Source organism: Panthera pardus, unplaced genomic scaffold (genome assembly GCF_024362965.1).
Source record: "Panthera pardus isolate Hobbes unplaced genomic scaffold, ASM2436296v1 HiC_scaffold_7, whole genome shotgun sequence".
In the NCBI taxonomy this organism is placed as follows: Eukaryota; Metazoa; Chordata; class Mammalia; order Carnivora; family Felidae; genus Panthera; species Panthera pardus.
Window position 1 is genome coordinate 42,394,482 of NW_026527002.1, and position 21,448 is coordinate 42,415,929.

Below are 21,448 nucleotides of genomic sequence, written 5' to 3' on the forward strand. Positions count from 1 at the left end.
ACTTACTGTAAAATGAAATGAATATAGTCTTTAAAGGTAATACCAAAGCTAGTTAACCTCGATCCACCATGTAACCGAGGACTAAGTTCTCCATCGGGAGAGAGGATCCTTAACAGTGACCAACCTTATAAACATGACCCTACCTGTGTGTCTCAATTTCAAGGACTCCTATTAGAGGGAAGGGAAAGAGAAGATGTGGGGAGGGAGGACAACCCACTTAGCAGCCTTAGGAGTCATGATAAAGGGTTCCTGTCTGCCTGGCCCCGGGGAGGAAGCCTTGTCTAGATGGTCTGTGAGTACGTGGAGTTTGTTTCGCTTTCCTGAAGTCTTCCTTGCCCACTGCCTATGGTCAGACGTTAAACTGACACAATCTGAGTCCAAAACTTTTCTGAGTGCAAACTTTTTTTAAGTTCAGGGCTTGTCTTAAACCTTTCCTGCTTTTAGGACATTCTCTCCTCTCTGGGTAGAAACAGCATTCTGCAGAAGGAGTTGAGGTGTTTGAATATTTGGCCATTCAGCACCGGGACAGTAAAGTCACTGTTAGTGGACTCTATGGCCTCAGGCTGTGCTTCACTCCTTCGTGACTTGAGTCGCTGGGCCCACTCAGCCATAGCGTCTCTTTCATTCTGGCACCCACCATATTGAGAATGCCTTCCGTGTGCTAAAGCAGTGTGCTGGGCATGGGAGGTACCTCAGAGGAATGAGATGGGACCTGTGCCCACTGGCGCTTAAATTACAATTTTATTATAAACTGCCCATTCAGTAGTTTTACTGTATGTGGTTGGGGCTACCCCCCCCCCCCACTTCTGGAGCACCTCCTAAATTTGGTAGAGAGAAAAGGACTTTGTCCCCCCTCCCCGGCTTGTCTGTTTGTATCATTTTGGTAAATGTAGCAATCTTGAACTAGAGCCAGCATTCCAGAAGCCCTGGCTCCTACTTCCACTCTGCCTCCTATTTGTGTGTAACTGTGGGCAAGATAAAGAAAGAGCTTTATCTTCTTCATCCTTTGAGTAAAGATAATACTTCCCCACAAAACTGTGAAGCAGTTAAAAGAAAATGCCAGCTGAGGAAGTTCTTTGGAAAGTTCAGAGCACCAGAGATTGAGACATTTGTCGTTGATGGCTGCAGTAGACCTTGGGAAGAAGTCAGGGCTGTGGTCAAGGTTGTCAGGGCAGGGAGAGTTGACGGGGCACGGGTTGGGGGTGCTGGGCAACCCCTTCATTCATGCATTCAGTTCTTTCTGTGCACTCACCTCTTGTAAGGGGCTGTTCTAGGTGTGGTGGGAACACCCTCTCCACTCTCCAGAAGCTGCTTGTGAGGCTGAGCTCAGATGGGGCTCACATTCCTAATGAAGATCACCTGCTTACGCTCCAATCATTGGTCACAGAAGTCTGATCTTCCTGTACTGTACATTTTCAGTTTATCTAACAACCCTGCTGTCTATCTTTGCTATGCTTTTTCCCCCCTCATTAGATATAAGGCTGCCAACTTTCAGACCCCACTGCTACTTTTTTTCAGATTTAATCAGCCTTTTTTTTCCTCCTGAAACAACTAAGCCATCCCTTTGATCCTTTCTAATATAGCTGCTCAAAATTTACAAAATTGCAGTTTCATTTTATAAGTGTTTATTTATTTACTTTGAGAGAGACAGAGAGAGAGAGAGAGAGAGAGAGCGCGCAGGAGGAGCAGAGAAAGAGAATCCCAAGCAGGCTCTGTACTGTCAGCGCAGAGCCTGATGCAGGGCTTGAACTCACCAACCATGAGATCATGACCTGAGCTGAAACCAAGTCAGACTCTTAACCTACTGAGCCAGGTGGGCACCCTGGTTTTATATCCTTAGTTATTACTGATTTTAAGTTTTTATGAATTTCATGTTGATGTATATTTTCAAGCATTCTGACTAGCAAGTAATTTCAAGTAGAGACTGATTTTCTGGTTTGCTGTAGCCATTTGTTTAGGTAAAATTTTAATTACCTTTTTTTTGGTAAAGAGTAATGGATACACATTGTTTGAAATCCATTAACCAAAGAGTATGTGGAGAAAAGTCTCCCTCCCTCCTTTTTTCTTCTTGGAGGAAACAGTGTTGCCATTTTTTGGGTAGATTTCTGAGACCTGCAGCTATCTGTACAAGTTGCAAGTTACATGCACATACACGTGCCCCCTTTTTTGAACAGAGAATATTTGCTTCCTAAACTCACTGTTCTACAACTTGCTTTATTTATCTCATGATGTCTCTTATTCTGTAGTAGTTAACTTACAGGAAGCTTCTTCAGTCTTTTTTTGGTTGCCCAGTATTTCATTATGAGATGGGACCATAATTGATTTTATCAGTTCCCTTTCAGTGGACACTTATTTAGCTTGTTTCCATTCTTTTGCTAATGCAAATAATGCCACAGTGAACAACCTTGTACATATGTCATTTTTGCATAAATGAAGGTATAGCTGTGGGATAAATTCTCATTCATGGAGTTGCTGAGTCACAGGGTATATGCATTTATAAAGTTAATATGTTGCCAAATTGCCCTACTTTAAAGTGGTTTCAATCTATACTACTACTGGCAATGTGAGAGAGACTTCCTGTTTATCCTCTCCAGCTCGGTCATTTAATTTTTACCTTTGTCCATAGGTTCATAGAGAACGGTCTCTCAGGGTTGTTTTAGTTTGTCCACCTCTTAACCATGAGTGAGACTCAGCATCTTTTCACTTGCCTGAGAGCCACTGGATTTCTCATTCTGAACTGTCTCTTCATATCCTTTGCCCATTTTTCTATTTGTTTTTCTTTGTCCATTTGTTGTTCTTTCTGTTAATTGATTTGGGGAGGAGTGCTTTGTGTATTAGGGAAGTTAACTCTTTGCCTTGATAGAAGTCCTAAGTTTATCATTTTTCCTTTGTTGATTCTTTGTCGTGCAGATTGACCAGTTTTTTTCCTTTATGATTTCTGGGTTGTGTCATATTTCAGAAAGGTCTTCCCTGCTCTGAGATGGTTGTGTTTTGGTTTTGGTTTTTTTAATTTGCCCATTGTTTCTTCCAGAACTTTTTTCCATTCTTGTTTGTTTTTAGTTTTTTTATTCTATGAATGTCCAGAGTATATTTTGGTATAAAGTATGAGTTACAATTCGCCTTTTCCCAAGCAACAGGTATTTATTTCAGCCTTGCTTTTATTTTATCTGGAACTTACAAACGTATGTGCTGTCAAACTCTCTTCTACCATCCGGTACATCGAACATGAATCAGATTGATTTAGGATGACAGATAATTTTTTTAGGAGGCAATTTGGCATGTCTTGAGCGTCTAAAAGACCTGGTTTCACATGCAAACTCTGTATCTTCTTATCTGTGTAGCCTTGGGCAAATTAAAATTACATAACCTTTCTGAGCCTTTGTTACGTCATTTGTAAAATATGGTTGATAGTACTCCATTTTGCAGATGGGGTGGGGGGGGGGTGACACTTAGCAATAATGTTTAGAAACTGCCTGTTCAGTGCCTGGCACACAGTAAATACTTGATAAACAGGAGCTGTTATTATGGTCGTTATTGTTGCCAATATCAGTAGTGTGATGTTGGTCTGAATGAAAACATTGTGTCCCCCCCAATCCCTGTATGTATTCATTCTTCGGTACAAGCTGGTGTTCCTGGAAATTGGATATGGGGCTTCCCTGCCTAGGCCAAAAGGTATTGCAAATACCCTAGTAATAATCGGGCTAGCATTTTTTAAGGCCATACTCATAACTTCTGGGCAGATGTTAAATTGTTAGGGTGTACCTTAAAATAAGATTGCGCCTTGCTGCAAGAGAAAATCTGTCTGATTGTGTAGTTTGGTTTTATAAGCAGATTTGTGAAGTTAACAGTGAAGCATTGTTTGTCCAACATTAACATGAGTGCTGTTTGGCCAGATGATGGTTTAAGAAATGGAATCTGTATGATCTCTTACCTCAGAGCCTTATGTTCAGTCCTCTCATGAATCTGGAAATCACTTAATTGGGTGCCTGAACAGAAGTTCATAGTAATTCATTATTGTTTTATTCCATACCTCTCATGTATCCCGATGCTCCAGATTTTTTTTTGTATGTTAACTTGATTTTCTTATAAAGTTTTTGTCTTCTTTTTTCAGTAATGTTTAATCTTTGTCTTTTGAAAGCTCTTTCACTGTAGTCCTTCCACTGATAAACTCAGCCTTCAAAAATCAGTTTTAAATTTATTGCTTGTAGTCTTATTATGTCTAAGTATCTCCTTCTGTTCTGTTTTCTTACTTTCTGTCTACTCATCCTGCATCCTTTTAAACTGAAACCCTGGACTTTCCTCTCTCAAGCTTCTTAATAATGATCAACAATTCACAAAATCTTGCTGTCTTATACTTCTGTTTTCCCTCTTTTGTTGGTTTCTCTTGAACCCCAAATATGTTACTAGACTCTCCTTTTTTTTTTTTTTTAAATGTAAACAGTGAGAACCTTAATTTTTTTCTGCCATCAGATTTCCCAAAGGGAATTTTACTTGGTTTTATTCAATAGATTTTCTTCCTAATAAATAATCAGTCCACAAATATCTATTAAAGGTTTACCATGTGCCAGCTTTTGAGGATACAATGAGAGAATAATCCCCTGCTTTCAGGAGTTTACTTTCTATATTGAAGACAGACAACATATCAACCAACAAGTGGAATCATTTCAGTTACTAGGGTTATGGAGGAGATAAACACAGCAATAGATTAGAAATGACCAAGCACAGAGGGAAGAAACTCATTCCCTTTCTTCATAGTTCTTTTGCTTCTGGTCTGACTTTAAGTCTTATATTCTGTTTTTAATGATTTTTCTTTTAATAAGTATTATTTTCTGGTGTTTTCTTATTGCCCAACATTTTCGCCCTTTTTGTTCATCCCTTAGGTAGTCAACTGCCTGTTTTTAAGAATTGATACATAATCTCATTGCATTATGTTCTTCTTCTTTATAATATTATGCTTTCTTTCTGACTTCTAAAAGATTTCTTTGCACAGTCTATATCATAAAGGTCATCTTTAGTGATTCTTGAAATCAAAAAGCATTTACCTTTTGACATCCTGGGCATCAAAAAAAAAAAAAAAGAACATTGATTCTCAAATGTTTGTCTGAAGAGAATGTATGTTGGTGTGCAAGGTTGCCAACGGCATTTTTTGTAAGAACTGGACTTTATTATAAGATGGTACTATTTTAGGAATTGATAGTGAATGATAAGTAGTATTTGTAATGACTTTGCTCAGCAAAATGAAGTTAACAATCCCAATCATGTCGTCTGTTTAGATCTGAAAATGAATACTCAGTGTTTTCTTTTCTGCTTTCAGGGATGACTCTGTCCCAGAAGACAACATCTGGAGGGGTATCCTTTCTGTTGTTTTCTTCTTTCTTATCATCAGTGTGTTAGCTTTTCCCAATGGTAAGTGACGTATTTCTCCTGTGCATGGTATCCTTTTGGTGTTTTTGAGATGCATGCCACCTAAAAGGTGAAACTAGAAAGTGGAGTAAAAACTTAATCTGTGGTGGTTAGGGCACAGGCCCTGGAGGCAAACTGCCCCTTCTGCCAGTTGCTAGAAGTGGTCCTGGGGAAGCACCCTAGCATTTTCACCGTGCTTGAGTTTCTCTTTTGTACGTTGGAAATAACAGGTAGGTACTGTTGAAAGGGTTAAATAAACTAATACATGTTATATTCTCTGAGTAGTGACTGACCAATCGTAAGCTCTTAATAAGTGTCCGCTGTTGTTCGTGTTGCTATTTTTGCTGTATCAGCTGAGTCATAAAAATACACAATTATTATTTAGTCCTTTTTGCTAATGACAGGGTCAGTGCTGTGATGAGTATTATTTAAATAACGTGTTGTTCCAGATGATCTTTTTATCACAGTAAACTTTGCTGATCATGCATTTGGGATATGAATTTTCATCACCGGATTAAAAAAAAAGACCATTATTACAGTGAATTTTATCTCCCATCATGATTATAGAGTGAGGCAAAGTCTGTTAAAAAAAAAAAAAAATCTGCCATACTCAGGATTCATCCCTTTCCTCTGAATTGTCCCTTGCTTTACTTTTTCTTACTTCTCTTTTGTACCTTCTCCCTGGAATATGCTTACTTATTTTCTGTAACCATTTATAAATGCTTCCTTTTTGTAGCCTATTTCTTTTACACTTTAGATATTTTGAAATTGTTCAGTCTTACCTATGAATTATGCTCCATGGGCCGTACTCAAACATCATACTTTGGGGTGTGTTTCTTCTCTATCCTCCTGTCTCTTCAGTAGATGTAATGTATAATATAAGAAGCTCATTGTGAATGTTACTCATTGCTGCTTGGAAATGTACCATGGTAATTACGTTCTAATGCCAATTCCAAAATATGTGTGTTGGGGGATAGTAGCAGGCCTGGGGCGGGGGGAGGTGTTCCCCCATCAGTAAGCAATTTTCAGACACCAGCTGGTTGCCCTATAGTTCAACTCAGTTCTGACACTGTCTACCCAGAGTTAGCATCAGATCCCACAGGTTAAGGGCTCAAGCTTAAGACTGTCCCCATGTCAGATGCCAATTGCAAGTCCAGAGTGTCACCTGTGCTTCTGACAGAATGGTTATAAATCAGAGGTTCCCATGACCCCTCCTTGGGTTCAATTAATTTGCTAGAGTGGCTCACAGGATTCAAGAAATAAGTTTACTCGCTAGATTACAGTACCAGTTTATTACAAAGGATATTTATCAACAGCCAAATAAAGAGATGCATAGGATAAGACATGGGGGAAGGGGCAAGGAGCTTCCATGCCCTCTCTCCGTGTGCCACTTTTCTGGGATCAGAAAAGTGTTCACCAACCCAGAAGCTCCCCAGACCCCATCCTTTTGGATTTTTATGGAGGCCTAATTTACATAGGCATAATTGATCCAATCATTGGCCATTGGGGATCCAACTCAATCTCTAGCCTCTCAACCTTCCCTGGAGGTCTGGGGGTGGACTGAAAGTTCCAACCCTCTAATCACATGGTTGGCTCTACTGGCAACCAGCCCCATCTTTAGGTGCTTTTGAGTTCTCATTAACACAGCAAAAAACATTCATTACCCTCATCACTTAGAAGATACCAAGGGTTTTAGGAGATCTGTGCCAGAAAAGGACACAAAGACCAAATATATATTTCTTATAAATCACAGTATCACACATGGCAAGGCCTTCAGTCTTTTCAAGATTGTGGCAATGGTGTTTCGTTCTGTATGTTTGCTTAATCTTATGTAACACTACGTGGTTTTTGCTGATAACATAATCCAACCAGTAAAACCATGACTGAATTCTTAAGAGAATGAGTTGTTTTAGATAACTAAGTTATTTGACAGCTGAGTTTAACTCTCCAACCACTCACGCTTCTAGATTAAATTTTATTTTTAGTGGAAACCTTTCAAGATATGAAAGCCTGCTGTCTCAGTCAGTGCAGGCTGCTATAACAGAATGCCCTAGACTGGATGGCTTAAACAACACAAGATTCATCTTGTGGCAGAATTCCCCTCCAGCTGTAAACCTGTGAAACCAAGCACATGCTTACAAAATATAGCAGTGGGACAAGCTCTTTTCTTCCAAAAGGGAGAAATAGGAAGGAATGAGGGGTGACAAGTCCCAAGCAAGTTCAAAATCAGGAAGGCAAACTCTGTGAGATTTTAAAGCTCAAGAATCATCAATCCTGGGAGCACCTGACTGGTTCAGGTTGGTGGAGCGTGTGACTCTTGATCTTGGTGTTGTGAGTTCTAGTCCCATGTTGGGAGTAGAGTTTTCTTAAAAAAAAAAAAAAAAGAAGAAGAAGAAGAAGAGTCAATCCTTTTTGGATCAGTGCTCTGCCTTCCAGACCTACTGGGGTAATAATAGTCTGCTTCCATAGCTCTGCCCAGCAAGGGGTCTAGCCTGCCCCCGTGGGTCTGCTGGGTGTTTATCTTGCCTTTAGAAACCAAGGTGGAGCTTCCCTTCCCCCTGCCCCCGGCCCCCCCACCCAGTGGCCCATGTACTCTGAGGCCTGTGGTGGAAGTGACAGCCCAGATAATCTCCCAATTACCTTTGAGGTCCTTCCTCCTGTATCTTAAAAAATAGCAAATGTTCACAGACAAGTAGCTCTATGGTCTGGTCCTGTAGGGTCCAAGAGTCCCACGAGTACAAGAGTCCAACAGAAATCTTCACTTTAGGGGTTAGGATTATAACGTAATGCATTTTGCCGAGAGTCTGTAACACCTGCACACCCTATGCAGATATGACAGACGTAGTTTGGCCTTTCCATGATGATTGAGAGTTCTGGTAATGCACAATTATTGGAGTATGACAATAAGATGTCCATGACATTGGCTGGGAAAAGTCCCCGTTGTCAAACAGCGTTTTGGCTATTTGCCAACTTTCTTTTCCCTTCCTCTTCAAACACACAAAACCTCAGAATTTTTGGTTTCGAGGTGAGCTTGGACATGATGCAACCCATCCCCTCTTTCAGGGGTCCTATGTTGTAGGATAGCTAAGTGATCACTTGCAACATGAAGCATTTTACATACATGAACCACCTAAGTCTGTGGTTGGTCTCCTTGAGCTCTGAAACCTGGCCTTTTCGTGCAAAGGTGACATGAGAACACAGCCCAAAGCAGGGAGATGGTGAGCCCCAAAGGAGGGTATATAGGTGACAGTTCAGGTGGGGTGACTGCCATTCCTCCCCTTAGCCATTCTACCTCTCCTGTCCCGTGAGGGCCCACTGCTTACTTCTACGTCATTAGTCAGTGCCATGACCATTATTGCTGTGTACCCTTTGTTCTTATTTCTTTCTTTTCTAGTCTTTCCCTGTCCTACTTTTTAAATATCAGTCAAGGCATGATAGGTGCTCAGAGAACTGATCAAAGGTGTCAGGTCTGTTCTTCAAGTCTTCAGCTTTTCTTGGCTGGGTGCTAATTGTTGCTTAGTTCTCAACAGTAACTTCTTCATGGCTTTGATGGTTTCTTTTCTGCCTTTGGTTTTTTTTTTTTTTTTTTTTTTTCTTTTACACTTACTTTTTCTGAGTCCAGTGTCATTTTAGAAGTCTGAGGATTCTCAAAGATTAGTCTCTCAATAACCATGATTTTATAGCCATCCCTTCAATGAGGCTTCAGCAAGAGCTGAATTTGGGGCTTCATTAGCAGATGGTTTTCTTCAGGTACCAAAGGCCCTGAGGACTGGGGGATTAAGTCTATTGCAAGGAACGTTTTATATGATTTCTGCTCTTTTTTTCTTCTGTTCCTAATGAAGTCCTCTAATCTTCAGAGTCCACCTACTCAGTCTCATTGTGGGACTGTGCTATTGTTTTCCTTCTGGGAAGATAAAAGTGAAGTTTGTTTTATGCTTTTCTTATCCTGGCTTGTGGACTTTGTGGGGAGGACCCATAAGGCTCATCTCATTCAGCCTGCTCAGTTTACAGCTGTGAAAGCTGAAACGTGTTCATCCATGAAAGGTCACCCAGACATTTGATGTCAGCTTGCTGGTAGGGCCCTGGCTCCTGTGTTTTCCTTTAGTCTCTGTTGTCCTTGTCATTTCTCCCTATTAGATCCACTGGCATGTGTTTTTATCTCTGTCTTCCTATGTGGTTTTGTCTTCTTTTTCTTCTGTTCCTCTCTGTTAGTGTCTAGCTTTTCTTTTGCCCAGGTAAAAGGGTCTTAAGGTATTAATTGGTCTGTACTTAGTCGGTCTTAGGGTCTTAGTTGGTCTGTACGCAGTGGCTTTGGATCCTGCGGAAGTTGGTTGGTGGTGGTGTCCACGTTCCTGTGTTGCCCAGATGTCATCTGTGACCAGCCGGAGTTAGCAGATCAATCGGAACCTTCCTTCTTTTTCTTTTTCTCATCACTTCCTGCCTTGTCCTTCCCCTTCCATGTCTGTGTGTGCCTGCAGAACATGTAGGCAGAGCATGCCAAAAGAGAAGGTTTTAGATGGATACAGAAAGGGGCAAGGGCAGTTTAATCTTCTATGTAAGAAGGATTAGGACGCTAGTGTAGCATGTTTTTAGAGGGATTCTCTTGAAGCCCTGTGTGCATAGCAAACACGTGTCTGCCTTGTTTTCTAAAGATCCACTTATCCACACTTTCCAAAGGTTAGTGAAACTAGAAGTTTTCCACATTGAAGAATGTTGTTGTTGAACAACAACAACAAGTGCAGGCTGGCTTTAGGGGGTGCTGGTGTTGATGGTGGGGGAACTACAAGGCCACTGGGAAAGGGTGGTCTAGGATATGTGGTCACTTAGACCTCAGGCCTTCCTGGGAGCCTCGATGCCGGGTGACCGCTTCCTGAGCGGAGTGTGCACGCCCCCTCTTGCTCCAGTCCAGTCACCTTATTTTCCGTTCTCCTCCCCCTTGGCACGAATTGTTAGATTAAGTAATGAAAATGAATGGGAGAAACAGCGCCCAACGTTAGCCTTCTCCTTGAAAGGCAGTTTTGGGGCAGTGCCTGCAGTGGATGGCATTCCCAGAATGACTCTGTTTTGGCAACTTCAGATGCATTTATCCTTGACCTAGCAGAGGCTGCCCTGCGTGTTTGACTGCAGGCCTGAGTTGGATGCTATCCATATGTCTCATTTGTGTGAGTCCATCTGTACTACCTGTGTGGTAGCATCAGGCAGCTCCTTCAGGAAGGGGGGCCCCGTGATTCTTTTTGTAGAGTCTCAATAAGAAAGAAAGCCCTTGACTTTCTCCATAGGGTTCTATAACAGGATGCTTTGGGCCACCAAGTAATAGGAAGCCCATTTCAAAATAGCTTGAAGAATAAAGAGAATGTTTACTGGAAGTTGTGAGATAGAGTGGTTCCAGGGTTGACTAATTCAGCTGCTCGGCGGCATGTGAAGACCCAGGCTCTCTGCCTTCTTCTGCTCCCCTGTCTTCATGTTGGTGCTGCTCTCTGCTGCGCTAATGATCCTGAGATAGCTGTTGAGTGCTGAACATATGGTCACGGTCAACATCCAAAAGAAGAGGAGGGCACCTCTTCTATAGATCTTTTTTTTTTTTTTAATTTTTTTTAATGTTTATTTATTTTTGAGACAGAGAGAGACAGAGCATGAACAGGAGAGGGTCAGAGAGAGAGGGAGACACAGAATCCGAAGCAGGCTACAGGCTCTGAGCCGTCAGCACAGAGCCCGACACGGGGCTCGAACTCACGGACCGTGAGATCATGACCTGAGCTGAAGTCGGACGCTTAACTGACTGAGCCACCCAGGCGCCCCACCTGTACATCTTTTTAAAAGTAAAGAAACCTTTTCTAGAAACTCTCCAGCACACTAGTCCTCACTTCTCTTTGACTAGAATTGAGCCCTGTGCCTCTTCCCCAAGCAGACCTCAGGACAGGAATTCGTATTGTCCAAAGGAGTAGGCACTGATAGGTCTTCAGTGACCAAAAGAATAAAAGGGAAACAGGATTACTTCCATCGGCTTAGACTTTACCACTGAGTTATCTGGGAGAGGCGTGGACACTCAAAACAGAATTTCACTTGGCGTCAAACAGGGTGAGTGGCTGGGGTGGGTTCTCGAGTTCCTTCCTTCAGGCCTGGGAACAGATGTGGAGGGAAAGACCCTGAGGCGAGGCCAGGGAAGGAGGATCTGATATTGACTTCATGCTGCTGCTTTCCTGCCATCTTCTCTCTTGTTCTCTTTCAGTTCCCTTCAAAAAAAAAAAAAAAAGTTTCTTAAATGCTGCTTTCATCTCATTATAGCAACTGACACTCAGGTAGAAGTGAGCTTTTAACTCCACCCCTGTATCATTAGAGCGTGATTATAACTGTATCACTCTGTCAGTGCAGTGAAATCTAGAAACCTGTTTGGCTGTGAGGTTTCTTTCAACAGGTGACCTTCAGGGGTACTTTTCCAGTGTCTGAGGGCTTCCTTGAACCGTTTCTCCCCCTTGCACCCCCACCGCCACCCTACCCAAAGTGCGCAAGCCTTATCCTCACCCACAGCTCCTGGCCCACAGGGGCCTCTCAGTAGGTAAATGTGGGATTAAGTCATGAGTCTGCTGGGAAGAAAGCTCACAGAATCAGCCCTGTCTTCCCCATTCCTTGTCTGCAAGAGGAATGCCATTCAGCACTTCTTTAAGGTATTTTGAGAAGAGTGAAATACTAGTATGTCTTGATTTTCCTGAGTTTATCCTTTTGTCTGTCCTTTGGCCTCATTCGACTTCTCTGAGCTCAGATGGTGTTAACCACATCTCCTTGAGGTTTGAAGGGGATCCAGAAGGCTCCCTGTCCCCTAAATTTAAAACAAAAGCCTAGTTTTCTCCCCCCCCACCCTCCTCCCACCATTCTGTTCCCTGCTCCACTACTTCTGCTTTAAAAAATGCTTAGGTTTGAAATTTGCTTAAAGATAATTTTATTCACCTTTTCTAGGTTTTTCTTAGAGGGATTTAAACTTTTCAAGTAATACTCATTGTCAGTTATACCTCATTAAAGCTGAAAAACAGTGGTAATGAAGAGAAGATGTGGTTGAAGAGGCCCAAGGACACAGATGTACAGATTTTGGAGAGGCAGCTCCTGAATTTGATTAAAGGAATTATTCTTCCCTGAGGTTCGGTCCCTTAAACCTAGTTTTTCCCTGGGACTAACAGGCTGCTGGCAAGTCAAACTGTGATCTTCTTTTCTTTTCTTTTTTTTTTTTCTCGTGTGTGTGATTTTCTGATTTCTAATTTCTTTTTTTTTTAATTTTTTTATTAGTTTTCTTTATTTTTGAGACACAGAGAGAGACAGAGCACGTGTCTGAAGGGCAGAGAGAGAGGGAGACACAGAATCGGAAGCAGGCTCCAGGCTCTGAGCTGTCAGCACGGAACCCGATGTGGGGCCCGACCTCACGAACCGTGAGATCATGACCTGAGCCGAATTCGGATGCTCAACCTACTGAGCCACCCAGGCAGCCCTCTAATTTTCTAATTTCTGAGGTCGGATCTTTTCAATGTTAGCTCTTCTCATGACAAAGACATTTGATTTCTGTTTCTTTTGAAATCAAACTCCTAATATCTGATTGAAAATTCACATGTTCTAGATGGAGGGACTGATAAAAGAGAAGAAACCATGCCATGTTTAAATGCACCCCGTAAGAACACAGTCCAAAACAAAACAGCACTTCTTTTTCCCTCGCGACCTGGCCAAGCCTTCCCCGTTTCTCCCACATAATCAAGAAGAGTAACTCTTGCAGGCAGCTTTTGTCAAATCCGAAATGAAGTATAGATAGATACACACACCAGGATATGGAGCGCCCCTAACTTCTTGACCATGCAGAGGAACACGGGGGACCCTGCCTGTACATGCCCACTGAGAAAACAGTCTGTCGGGAAAGAAGATGGAGATAAAGTGAATGTTGCGGGAAGGCTGTAGGCAGTGTTAACATGTCTGGGCAGATGAACACTGTGAGAAGCATGGCTTTAAAGGTGACCTGACTGGATTAGCCAAATGTGAGTAATCTGGTGAGCATAAGTGTCAGGGTTTATAATAAAATATAGAAAGACACCAGCCTCATCCTCCATTTTTAAAAAAGCAAAATAATGTTTTCAGCAATATTAACATCCTTGATGATAAAGTTGGTAATCTTGGTAATGCTCCTAGTGTATTTCTTAAAATATGACATCAAAATATTGAGAGTGTCTTCTCAGAAAGAAGTGGGCAGATTTGATCATTGAAATAAAGCCTGGATTTGGTTTTGCAGTTAGTTGCTGAAGGTGTCACCTTACTTTCCAGGGCCACATCTCACCTTTTGGAGGCAAAAGATACCACTACTCCCCACCTACTTGGTTCAGGGCAGAGCAACATCTTTTCTGAAATCTACCACACCAGGTTTCTTAAGCCTTTCTCAGATCCCTTCAGTGCATTTCGATTTGCAAAACTGAAAGGGCATTTTAAAAATTAGTATTTTTTCCCGGAAATATTGTGATGTGATATTACAATGTGTAAGTGGAAAATCTGGAGAAAATGGGGAAAGATTCAATAGGGAGGAGTCAAGACAAGACTTAAAAAAAAAAAAAAACAACACCAACCAACTGCAGTAAGATGAAAATTCTCATCCTGATTCTGGAACAACATGTGCCTGTCACAGGAATCACAGACTGGTGGAGAGAAATACCCTGGAGCCAGAGCAGGTCCCGGTTGGGTTAAGGAGAGCTGCAAAGCCCCGTCAACCCCAAATTCCTCCACCACCCCTCCTCTTATTTACCCTGGACACACTGCATAGGGTGAGGTAAGAGAGGGCCAAGTTCTGTTTTCAGAAGACTACTCTTCAAGTGATCATGGGCTGAAGATGACCTTGGATGGACTTATGAGGGAACTTACATCAGTTCCCCATCCTGTCCTTTGTCCTTCCTGACCTTGTGTTTCCTGACCTTGCTTATCAGTTCCACGTAGCAGCACCTCCAAACAGCACTCACTAGCTTGCTTCTCTCCCCTCACTCTCCTGGCCTTGAGACAGTCCTGCTTCAAACCTTCAATGCCCCCAACTCACCACCCCCACTCTGTCCTCTTCAGCTGGCCCAGCCTGACAGAGCTGATCAGAAAGCACAGAAGTGCTCTCAGGCCAAAAGTGGAGTCCTGTGAGCGGTGTGACCTTGGGAAAGTGCCTATGCCTCAGTGTCCTCATCTGTAAAGTGGGAGTGACCGTACGCTCTCATCAGCCAGTTGTCAACTGAGGGGACAACTGAGAGACAATGGCGGGGTGGGGTGGGAGGTCTCTTACCCTCCAAACTGCTTCCCATTATGTGCTCAGCAAAGTACTATTATGAATGCTCTTGAGAGTAACCCTTCTTTTATGATTTTGAGTGTTGATTGGGCATGGAATTCTGTTTGCAAGCCAAATAATCATACCATTTTTGACTTTCACCTTGCAAGAGGAAACTGTAGAGAAAGCTGGGATCCCATGTTATGTCTAAAAGGTTAATTCAGTGGTTTGGATGAAGTAATACTTGCAAAGCAGACAGCCACCATAATACAAAAGTCATTCATGGTGACAAGTTGAGCTGTCACCTAACAGCAGTGAAGAAGAGAATTTGGAAGAGAAAATTACTTAAATGATGACCATTTTAGCCATCAGTTTTCCAGTGACTTGAAGAAGGGTAGCCATGTTAAGTTACCTGGAAAGGGATCCTGGTTTCTGTGCCTCACTGTGCCTTTCTGAGAAGAAAGTGGCCAATTAAAAAGAATGCAGGTGTTCCTTGCTGTCTGAGCCTTTGCTATAAGAACTCAGAAATGGATCAGATTTTGAGACATCTTATTTACATCCCTCACTCTGAGCCCTCACTACTTGCCATCTGAAACTCAGACATCATATTTCTGGATAAAGAAGGGTCCCACACGAACCTGACTCACCTTCTGAGCTGCCACTGTGTAAGCTCCAGAACTGACTAGATTTGGATGGTAGGGGATCCCTGTAACTCACTGCTTTTCCTAATATGAACTTGATCCATCAAAAGAAAGCAGTTACGATATGTTTCAAAGCCATCTTTTAAAAATGAGGTGGATAATTCAGGATGAGTTCCAGAATAAAAATTACAATGTCATGTTTCCTTCAGACAGGATTCCAGGTTGCCAGCAACAGAAGCTGACTGCTGATTAAAAAGACTTCTAGGATGTTGGCTGGAGGATTCCTGGGAGGGCTAGGAGGCTGGGTCCCAGGCTAAGCTCCTAGAAACTGGCACATCACCCAGAGCTGGTCTCATGAGGAAACCCAGTGTGCACTCTGCAGTGATTTGCCACCATCATGAGTGTCACCTCTCCACTGCTGCCCATGCCAGCCCCGGCAGAGGGACAGGTTGGGGAGAGAGCTCAGCATACTTAACATCTGTATCACCAGCTCCTGAGATCAAGTGTGGCTCAGGGGCAACTGAAAAACTAAGCCCCAGTTATGAAGAGGGCAGGGCAGCGAGTTCTGGCATCTCCCTGGGAGATGTGGGATTCATAACATTGGAAGTGCGCCCAGAGTCTGTAGGAAGGCCGTTCCAACGGGGTGGGCAGCCCCAAGTAGGTCAGGTGCCCATGAGAGCAGTGTTTTCAGCGTTTGCGAACTATGTAACCTTTCAGTGGATGGTAACTCAGTTTAGTGGATCAAGGCCCAACTTGCTTGCTTCTCCTTTTCTTTTCTTTTCTTTTCTTTTCTTTTCTTTTCTTTTCTTTTCTTTTCTTTTTTAATTGAAGGAATAAAGTAGAAGAGAAAGTATTGGTGTGCCACTTGTAGTAAGAGTAAGTTTCATCCTGTAAAACTTGTTTTCGTGGTGCCAAAGTTGCATCTGTGTGTCTGAACTGGGTTGCCGTGTCCAAAGTATTTTGTTACCATGGCTCATGATCAGAAGCCACTGCACTAGTGTGTCCCAGTGCTCCAAGGATTTGTTTTCCATTTCAAACCCCACCTCACTTGTTTTCAAAGCAGTGTTATTCCTGTTTAATTTTCAGAACCTACCCCCTGCCCTGTGTCAGACTACACGGGCGCGCAGGAGATTTCGCTTGTGAAACCGTAGTATTTTCCAAACCCTTACAGGGCATCCTGGTAACCTGCTCACTGTGGTAACATTGTTTCCGTGGGAAATTATGGTCTGAGTTCTAAAGACAAAGCTTTAAAAACAGAAACCTCTGTTGTGGAGACTGGTACCTGTTAACAGTTGTAGTGACAGTTGCTACAATGCGAATAAAAACATTTCAACCTAGACTTCAACCTAAAAGTATTTATGTGGAAAAAAAAAATTAACAGTAGAGAGCCTTTTTTTTTTTTTTTAAATCTCTGTAGAGACCACTTTGCTTTTAGTTTTTGTTTAAAACCAGTTCGCTCTAACCCAGTGTTTTTCCGTCTACAGGTCCATTTACTCGACCTCATCCAGCCTTATGGCGAATGGTTTTCGGTGAGTTACCCACTGGTAGATTTAGAGGTATATCCTACTTAAAATCCTTTTTCTGTGTATCATTATAGCAGTTTTACTTACTGCTGTACAGTAGAACTTTATGACCTTTTACTTTTTGGTGTTCTTAATATAAGTTTTTATGAAAATTCCTTGCCATAAAGCAGACGTGCTGGTGGTAATTTCAGATTCTCATACGTGTCAACTGTCTCAGATCTCCTCGCCCCCCCGCGCATGCTGTCGTGTCTTACTGTGCACAGGTCTGACGTAAGGGGATGCGGCTTGTTTTTCTTTATGCACCTTTACGTTGCTCTTGGCTGGTACAAGCTCCAGTGTGTGCTGTGAGCCCATTTGTCCTGTCAGCAGCCAGGAGGTACTGAAAATGGGAAAGATCCTAGAGAGGGAGAAGTTTCTAGACAGAGAGTCCTGATTTGAAATGAGGATTAGTGATAAACGTCTGTAAATATTGGGTGTCTTATTTTTACTTGATTTCTAGTCCACAAATAGATCCCCTAAATGGACTTAAAACACGTCTTTCAAATGTTGGCTCTTGGCTTCGTCCTGCCTAAATAAGACATCAAATAAATTATTTTAGGTTCAGAAAATGTAGTGTTACAAAAAGGACCCTAAAAATGGATATTTTGCTCAAGGTCACCTATTTTTCTTTGAACTTTCAGACATCATAAGTAAGTCTGTGTGTGGAGCGGGGCGTTATTCATAACCACAGTAGGTGTTTATTCTGTGTGGCAGGGATGCTGTGGTCCTGAGGCTGAAGGGGAGGGCCACACAGACAGGGGACTCCCCTCAGGAGCGGCCCTTCCTGTCACAAGGAGGGAGGACAGCTGTCACAAACTATTAAACAAATCAACAACCAAAAAATATCAGATGCCACTAAGTGTTAGGAAGTTAATTAAAACCATGTGAGGTGACGATGACTCAGTGGCTGGTTTCACTTGAATGTGCAAGGAGGCCTTGAAGGAAGGATGCTTAGTGGAAACCTGAATGCCAAGAAGGATCTAGCATGCAAGGATTGAGGTCAGGGGAAGCCCGGCCAAGGGAAAGGCTACTGAAATGGTCCCCAGCCAGAAAAAGTATGGTGTGTTCCAGGGCACTGTGGCTGGAGCAGAGCAGACCCTAGGGCTGTAGTAAGAGGCCAGAGCTGGGCATGGATGGAATCCTGAGGGCTCGTGGGCCAGTAAACAGTGCAGATAGGAAGGGCGGTGGGAAGTTCTAGGAGAATTTTTTGCAGAAAAGTGACCATTTACATTAAAAAATGTTTATTTATTTTTGAGAGAGAGAGAGACGGACAGACAGTGCAAGCAGGGGAGGGGCAGAGAGAGAGGGAGACAGAATCCAAAACAGGCTCCAGGCTCTAAGCTGTCAGCACAGAGCTCGATGCGGGGCTCGAACCCACGAACTGTGAGATCATGGCCTGAGCCCAAGTCAGACGCTTAACCGACTGAGCCACCCAGGTGCCACCATTTACATTTTTAAATAGATTATTCTGGTTGCATCATATTTACATCTTATGAGCTTAATATTGCTGTTTGAAATTATAAGTTTTCAGCTGGCTGGTTACATTTGAATTTTTTCTACTTCAAATGATCCATTATAGGTAATTAGCAGTATAATTCTTACCTGAGATCTTTTTGGGATCATGGAGCCCTTTGATAATCTGATGAGGACTATAGACCCTTTCCCAGCGTGTGTGTGCGCGCGCGCGCACACACACACACACACACACACACTACATCTGGGGCTTCATGGACCTTGAAGCTCAACCATGAATTCCAGTTTAAGAAGCCCTGCTCTACCCGGATGTTTTTTTTCTGTCTTAGAATAATTGTTTTGAAAGGATTATTACAAAAGGGTATAGTGGGGGGCATTTGAGGTGAACAATTTTAAAAACAGCTGGTGATAAACCTGAGGAGATCCTCATACTAACATGCCTAACGGGTGTGCCCCTGGGGCCCTGGGATGTGCAACCAGGTCAGCCACGCTCTGCTCAAGTCCCCTGAACTCCCTGAGGGTTGAGAGAGGCCCTGTAGGAGGACCCGGTGAGTAGATGTTCCAGGGTACTTCATTCCAGCCCTGGACACTGTCTCCTCTGGAACAGCTCATTGGAGATTAGCGCTGAGCCAAGTTCACATGATCCAAGGTCGTTTGTATCACCGTGTCTGGGTGTCCTACACAAATGTTTCAGTTCCAACAGGTTCAGGAGAAAGAAGTGATAAAGCCACTGGTGGTGGGGTTTTTCAGATCTTTCTAAAAGGCTTTTGCTGTTTTAAAAGCAGGTTATTGTAATATGGGACGGTTATTAGGGTACCAGTTATGATGTGACGGGAACCCCGGAAGGGCCCACATGGGGTCTAAACTGTGGATGTGTGGCCACGGGCCACCTCTTGGCATGCCCCACTTGTCTCTACTGATGTTGCCCCTTGGCTGGGCTGTCCACACCCAGCCTTGCCCACCTGCACGCACTCTGCACACAGCAGCCAGAGGCCACCTTGTAAAACATTACCCAGATCAACTTCTTGCCCCCATGTAAAACCTGTCATGTGTTCCTAGTTTCACTGAAGGTAGAATCTGAAATCCTTGCCGCGGCCCCCAAGCCCCCTCACTTCAGTGCCGCCTTGCTCTCTCGTGTTTGCCAGCACCCCAGCCACAGGCTGGCCCCTGAATGGTTCTCCTTCTGTGGGCCTGCCTGGATGCCTTTTCTCTGCCTGAATATTGCCGGTCCTTGGTCCTTCAAGACTCAACCTGAGCATCATTTTCTGAGAATATTACCGAGCCTCTCAGCCTGAATTAAGACTGTGTATCAGACTCACTCATCAAAGGAAATACTGGATTGTAGTGAGGATCTCCAGACGCTACATCACAATTTCACATTGGGGCGCCTGAGTGGCTCAGTCGGTTGAGCGTCCGACTTCGGCTCAGGTCATGATCTCACAGTCCGTGAGTTCGAGCCCCACGTCGGGCTCTGTGCTGACAGCTCGGAGCCTGGAGCCTGCTTCCGATTCTGTGTCTCCCTCTCTCTCTGACCCTCCCCCATTCATGCTCTGTCTCTCTCTGTCTCAAAAATAAATAAACGTTAAAAAAAAAAAAAAAAAACAATTTCACTGTCTGCTTTGGCCATAAGTGACTTGAGTCTAATGTGTGTCGTGCATCTGACCCCCAGATCTTTCCTAAACATAAGAATATTTTTGTTTCCCTTAGGACTCAGTGTGCTCTACTTCCTGTTCCTGGTATTCCTCCTCTTCCTGAACTTTGATCAGGTTAAATCCCTAATGTACTGGCTAGATCCAAATCTCCGGTATGCCACGAGGGAAGCAGATGTCATGGTAGGTACTTGTCAGTCCTCTCAGAGAAATTGGTAGACTGTTGGGTATAGGAGATAGTTAACTTCACGTTCTAAGTTGTTCCTTCTCCATATCTCCTGTGTAGATATCCAAAAGCCAGGCCTCTGGGAAGGTGAGGCGTGTGGTTTCCACGAGTGATAACAGTCTAGGGAAATGGTATCTTCTCTTGGAGCAAAGGGGGATGGTAGGAAGAGTATGACTGTTATCGTCAGACAGCCTTGGGTGTAAATTCTGCCCCTGTCACTTGTTAGCTGTAGGATTTTGGGCATTGTACTTGCTAGCCTGATCATTTCTTTGTAAAGTGAAATAATAGTACTTATTTGGGGATTTTATTGTGAATTCAACAAAGTAGCACTATCTATGAGGCCCAGCATGGTGCCTTGCACACACCAGGTCCTCAGTGATGGTGGTGGTAGCTGCTCTTATCAGTGTCACCCTCAGCAACTCTGCTCCCCACTCTGGCCCTGATGCCATGAACGTCCCACCTGCTCACCATGAAGGGGCCAATTGTAATGAACTAGGCCATTTCGGTCATTATTTTTTTTAAACCCACAAAAATAATTTTATTCTTGGCAAAAGCTACTCTGTATTTTGGCTTTTAGTGAAGAGACCATTTTATACTCCAAGGCCATTCCTTTTTTGAAAATTTTTATTAATTTATTTTTAAATAATACATAACATTTTGTAGACTGAAGGAAAAACCTAGTGATGCTCAGAAAAGGAGAGCAGGCATTTGGGCTATAGGCGGGTCCTTGTTTAAGAAACAAGACAAATGGACTTAATAAACGGTCCAAGAAGTGATCATTCTATTGGAGCTGAGATAGGTCAGACCCTTCTTAAATGGTATATTAAGATTTTCTCTTTAATTCTTATAAAGGACATGCTAAAGGCAGAAGTAAGAATGCCAAAAATTATTTAAAAGTCTCAGGAAGAAAAGTATGTTTGGGGGGTTTCTTAGTTTATGGAAGAGAATGGCATGGGTGACTTCAAGCTTCTGCTGATGGAGAGGGTGGTGGCAGTTACCAACTATGGGCTGTCTATTCTGGCAGACATTTAACATATAATCTAGGTAAGCCTCCCACATGCATGCTAGGCATTAATATCCCCATTTTATCAAGGAGGAAATGGAAACTTAAACAGGATAAATATCTCATTCAAAGCAGAAGCTGGTAAGATCTCTCTGACTTCAGAACCTATACTTTTCCTTTGCTCTATGCCTTAAGTATGTAGTTATAATAATGACAGTGCTTTGAC

At 43.0% G+C, this 21,448-nt stretch overlaps 1 protein-coding gene and 1 long non-coding RNA gene across 3 annotated transcripts in view; one reads left to right on the forward strand and one right to left on the reverse strand.

Annotated features, from left to right (window-relative positions):
- The window catches only part of PTDSS1 (phosphatidylserine synthase 1), a 64,516-nt gene that overhangs the window by 6,230 nt on the left and 36,838 nt on the right, over positions 1-21,448 (forward strand). For both annotated transcript variants that reach the window (XM_019468080.2, XM_053896602.1), the window contains exons 2-4: positions 5,315-5,406; positions 16,794-16,838; positions 20,052-20,176. In XM_019468080.2, coding sequence (XP_019323625.1) covers positions 5,315-5,406; positions 16,794-16,838; positions 20,052-20,176 — 262 coding nt within the window. The remainder of the gene's footprint in view (positions 1-5,314; positions 5,407-16,793; positions 16,839-20,051; positions 20,177-21,448) is intronic.
- LOC109278056 (uncharacterized) lies at positions 11,399-15,542 on the reverse strand. The gene is made up of 2 exons (XR_002085485.2): positions 15,316-15,542; positions 11,399-11,636 (listed from the first exon to the last, which is right to left on the reverse strand). It is a non-coding gene; the product is annotated as an uncharacterized LOC109278056 (long non-coding RNA).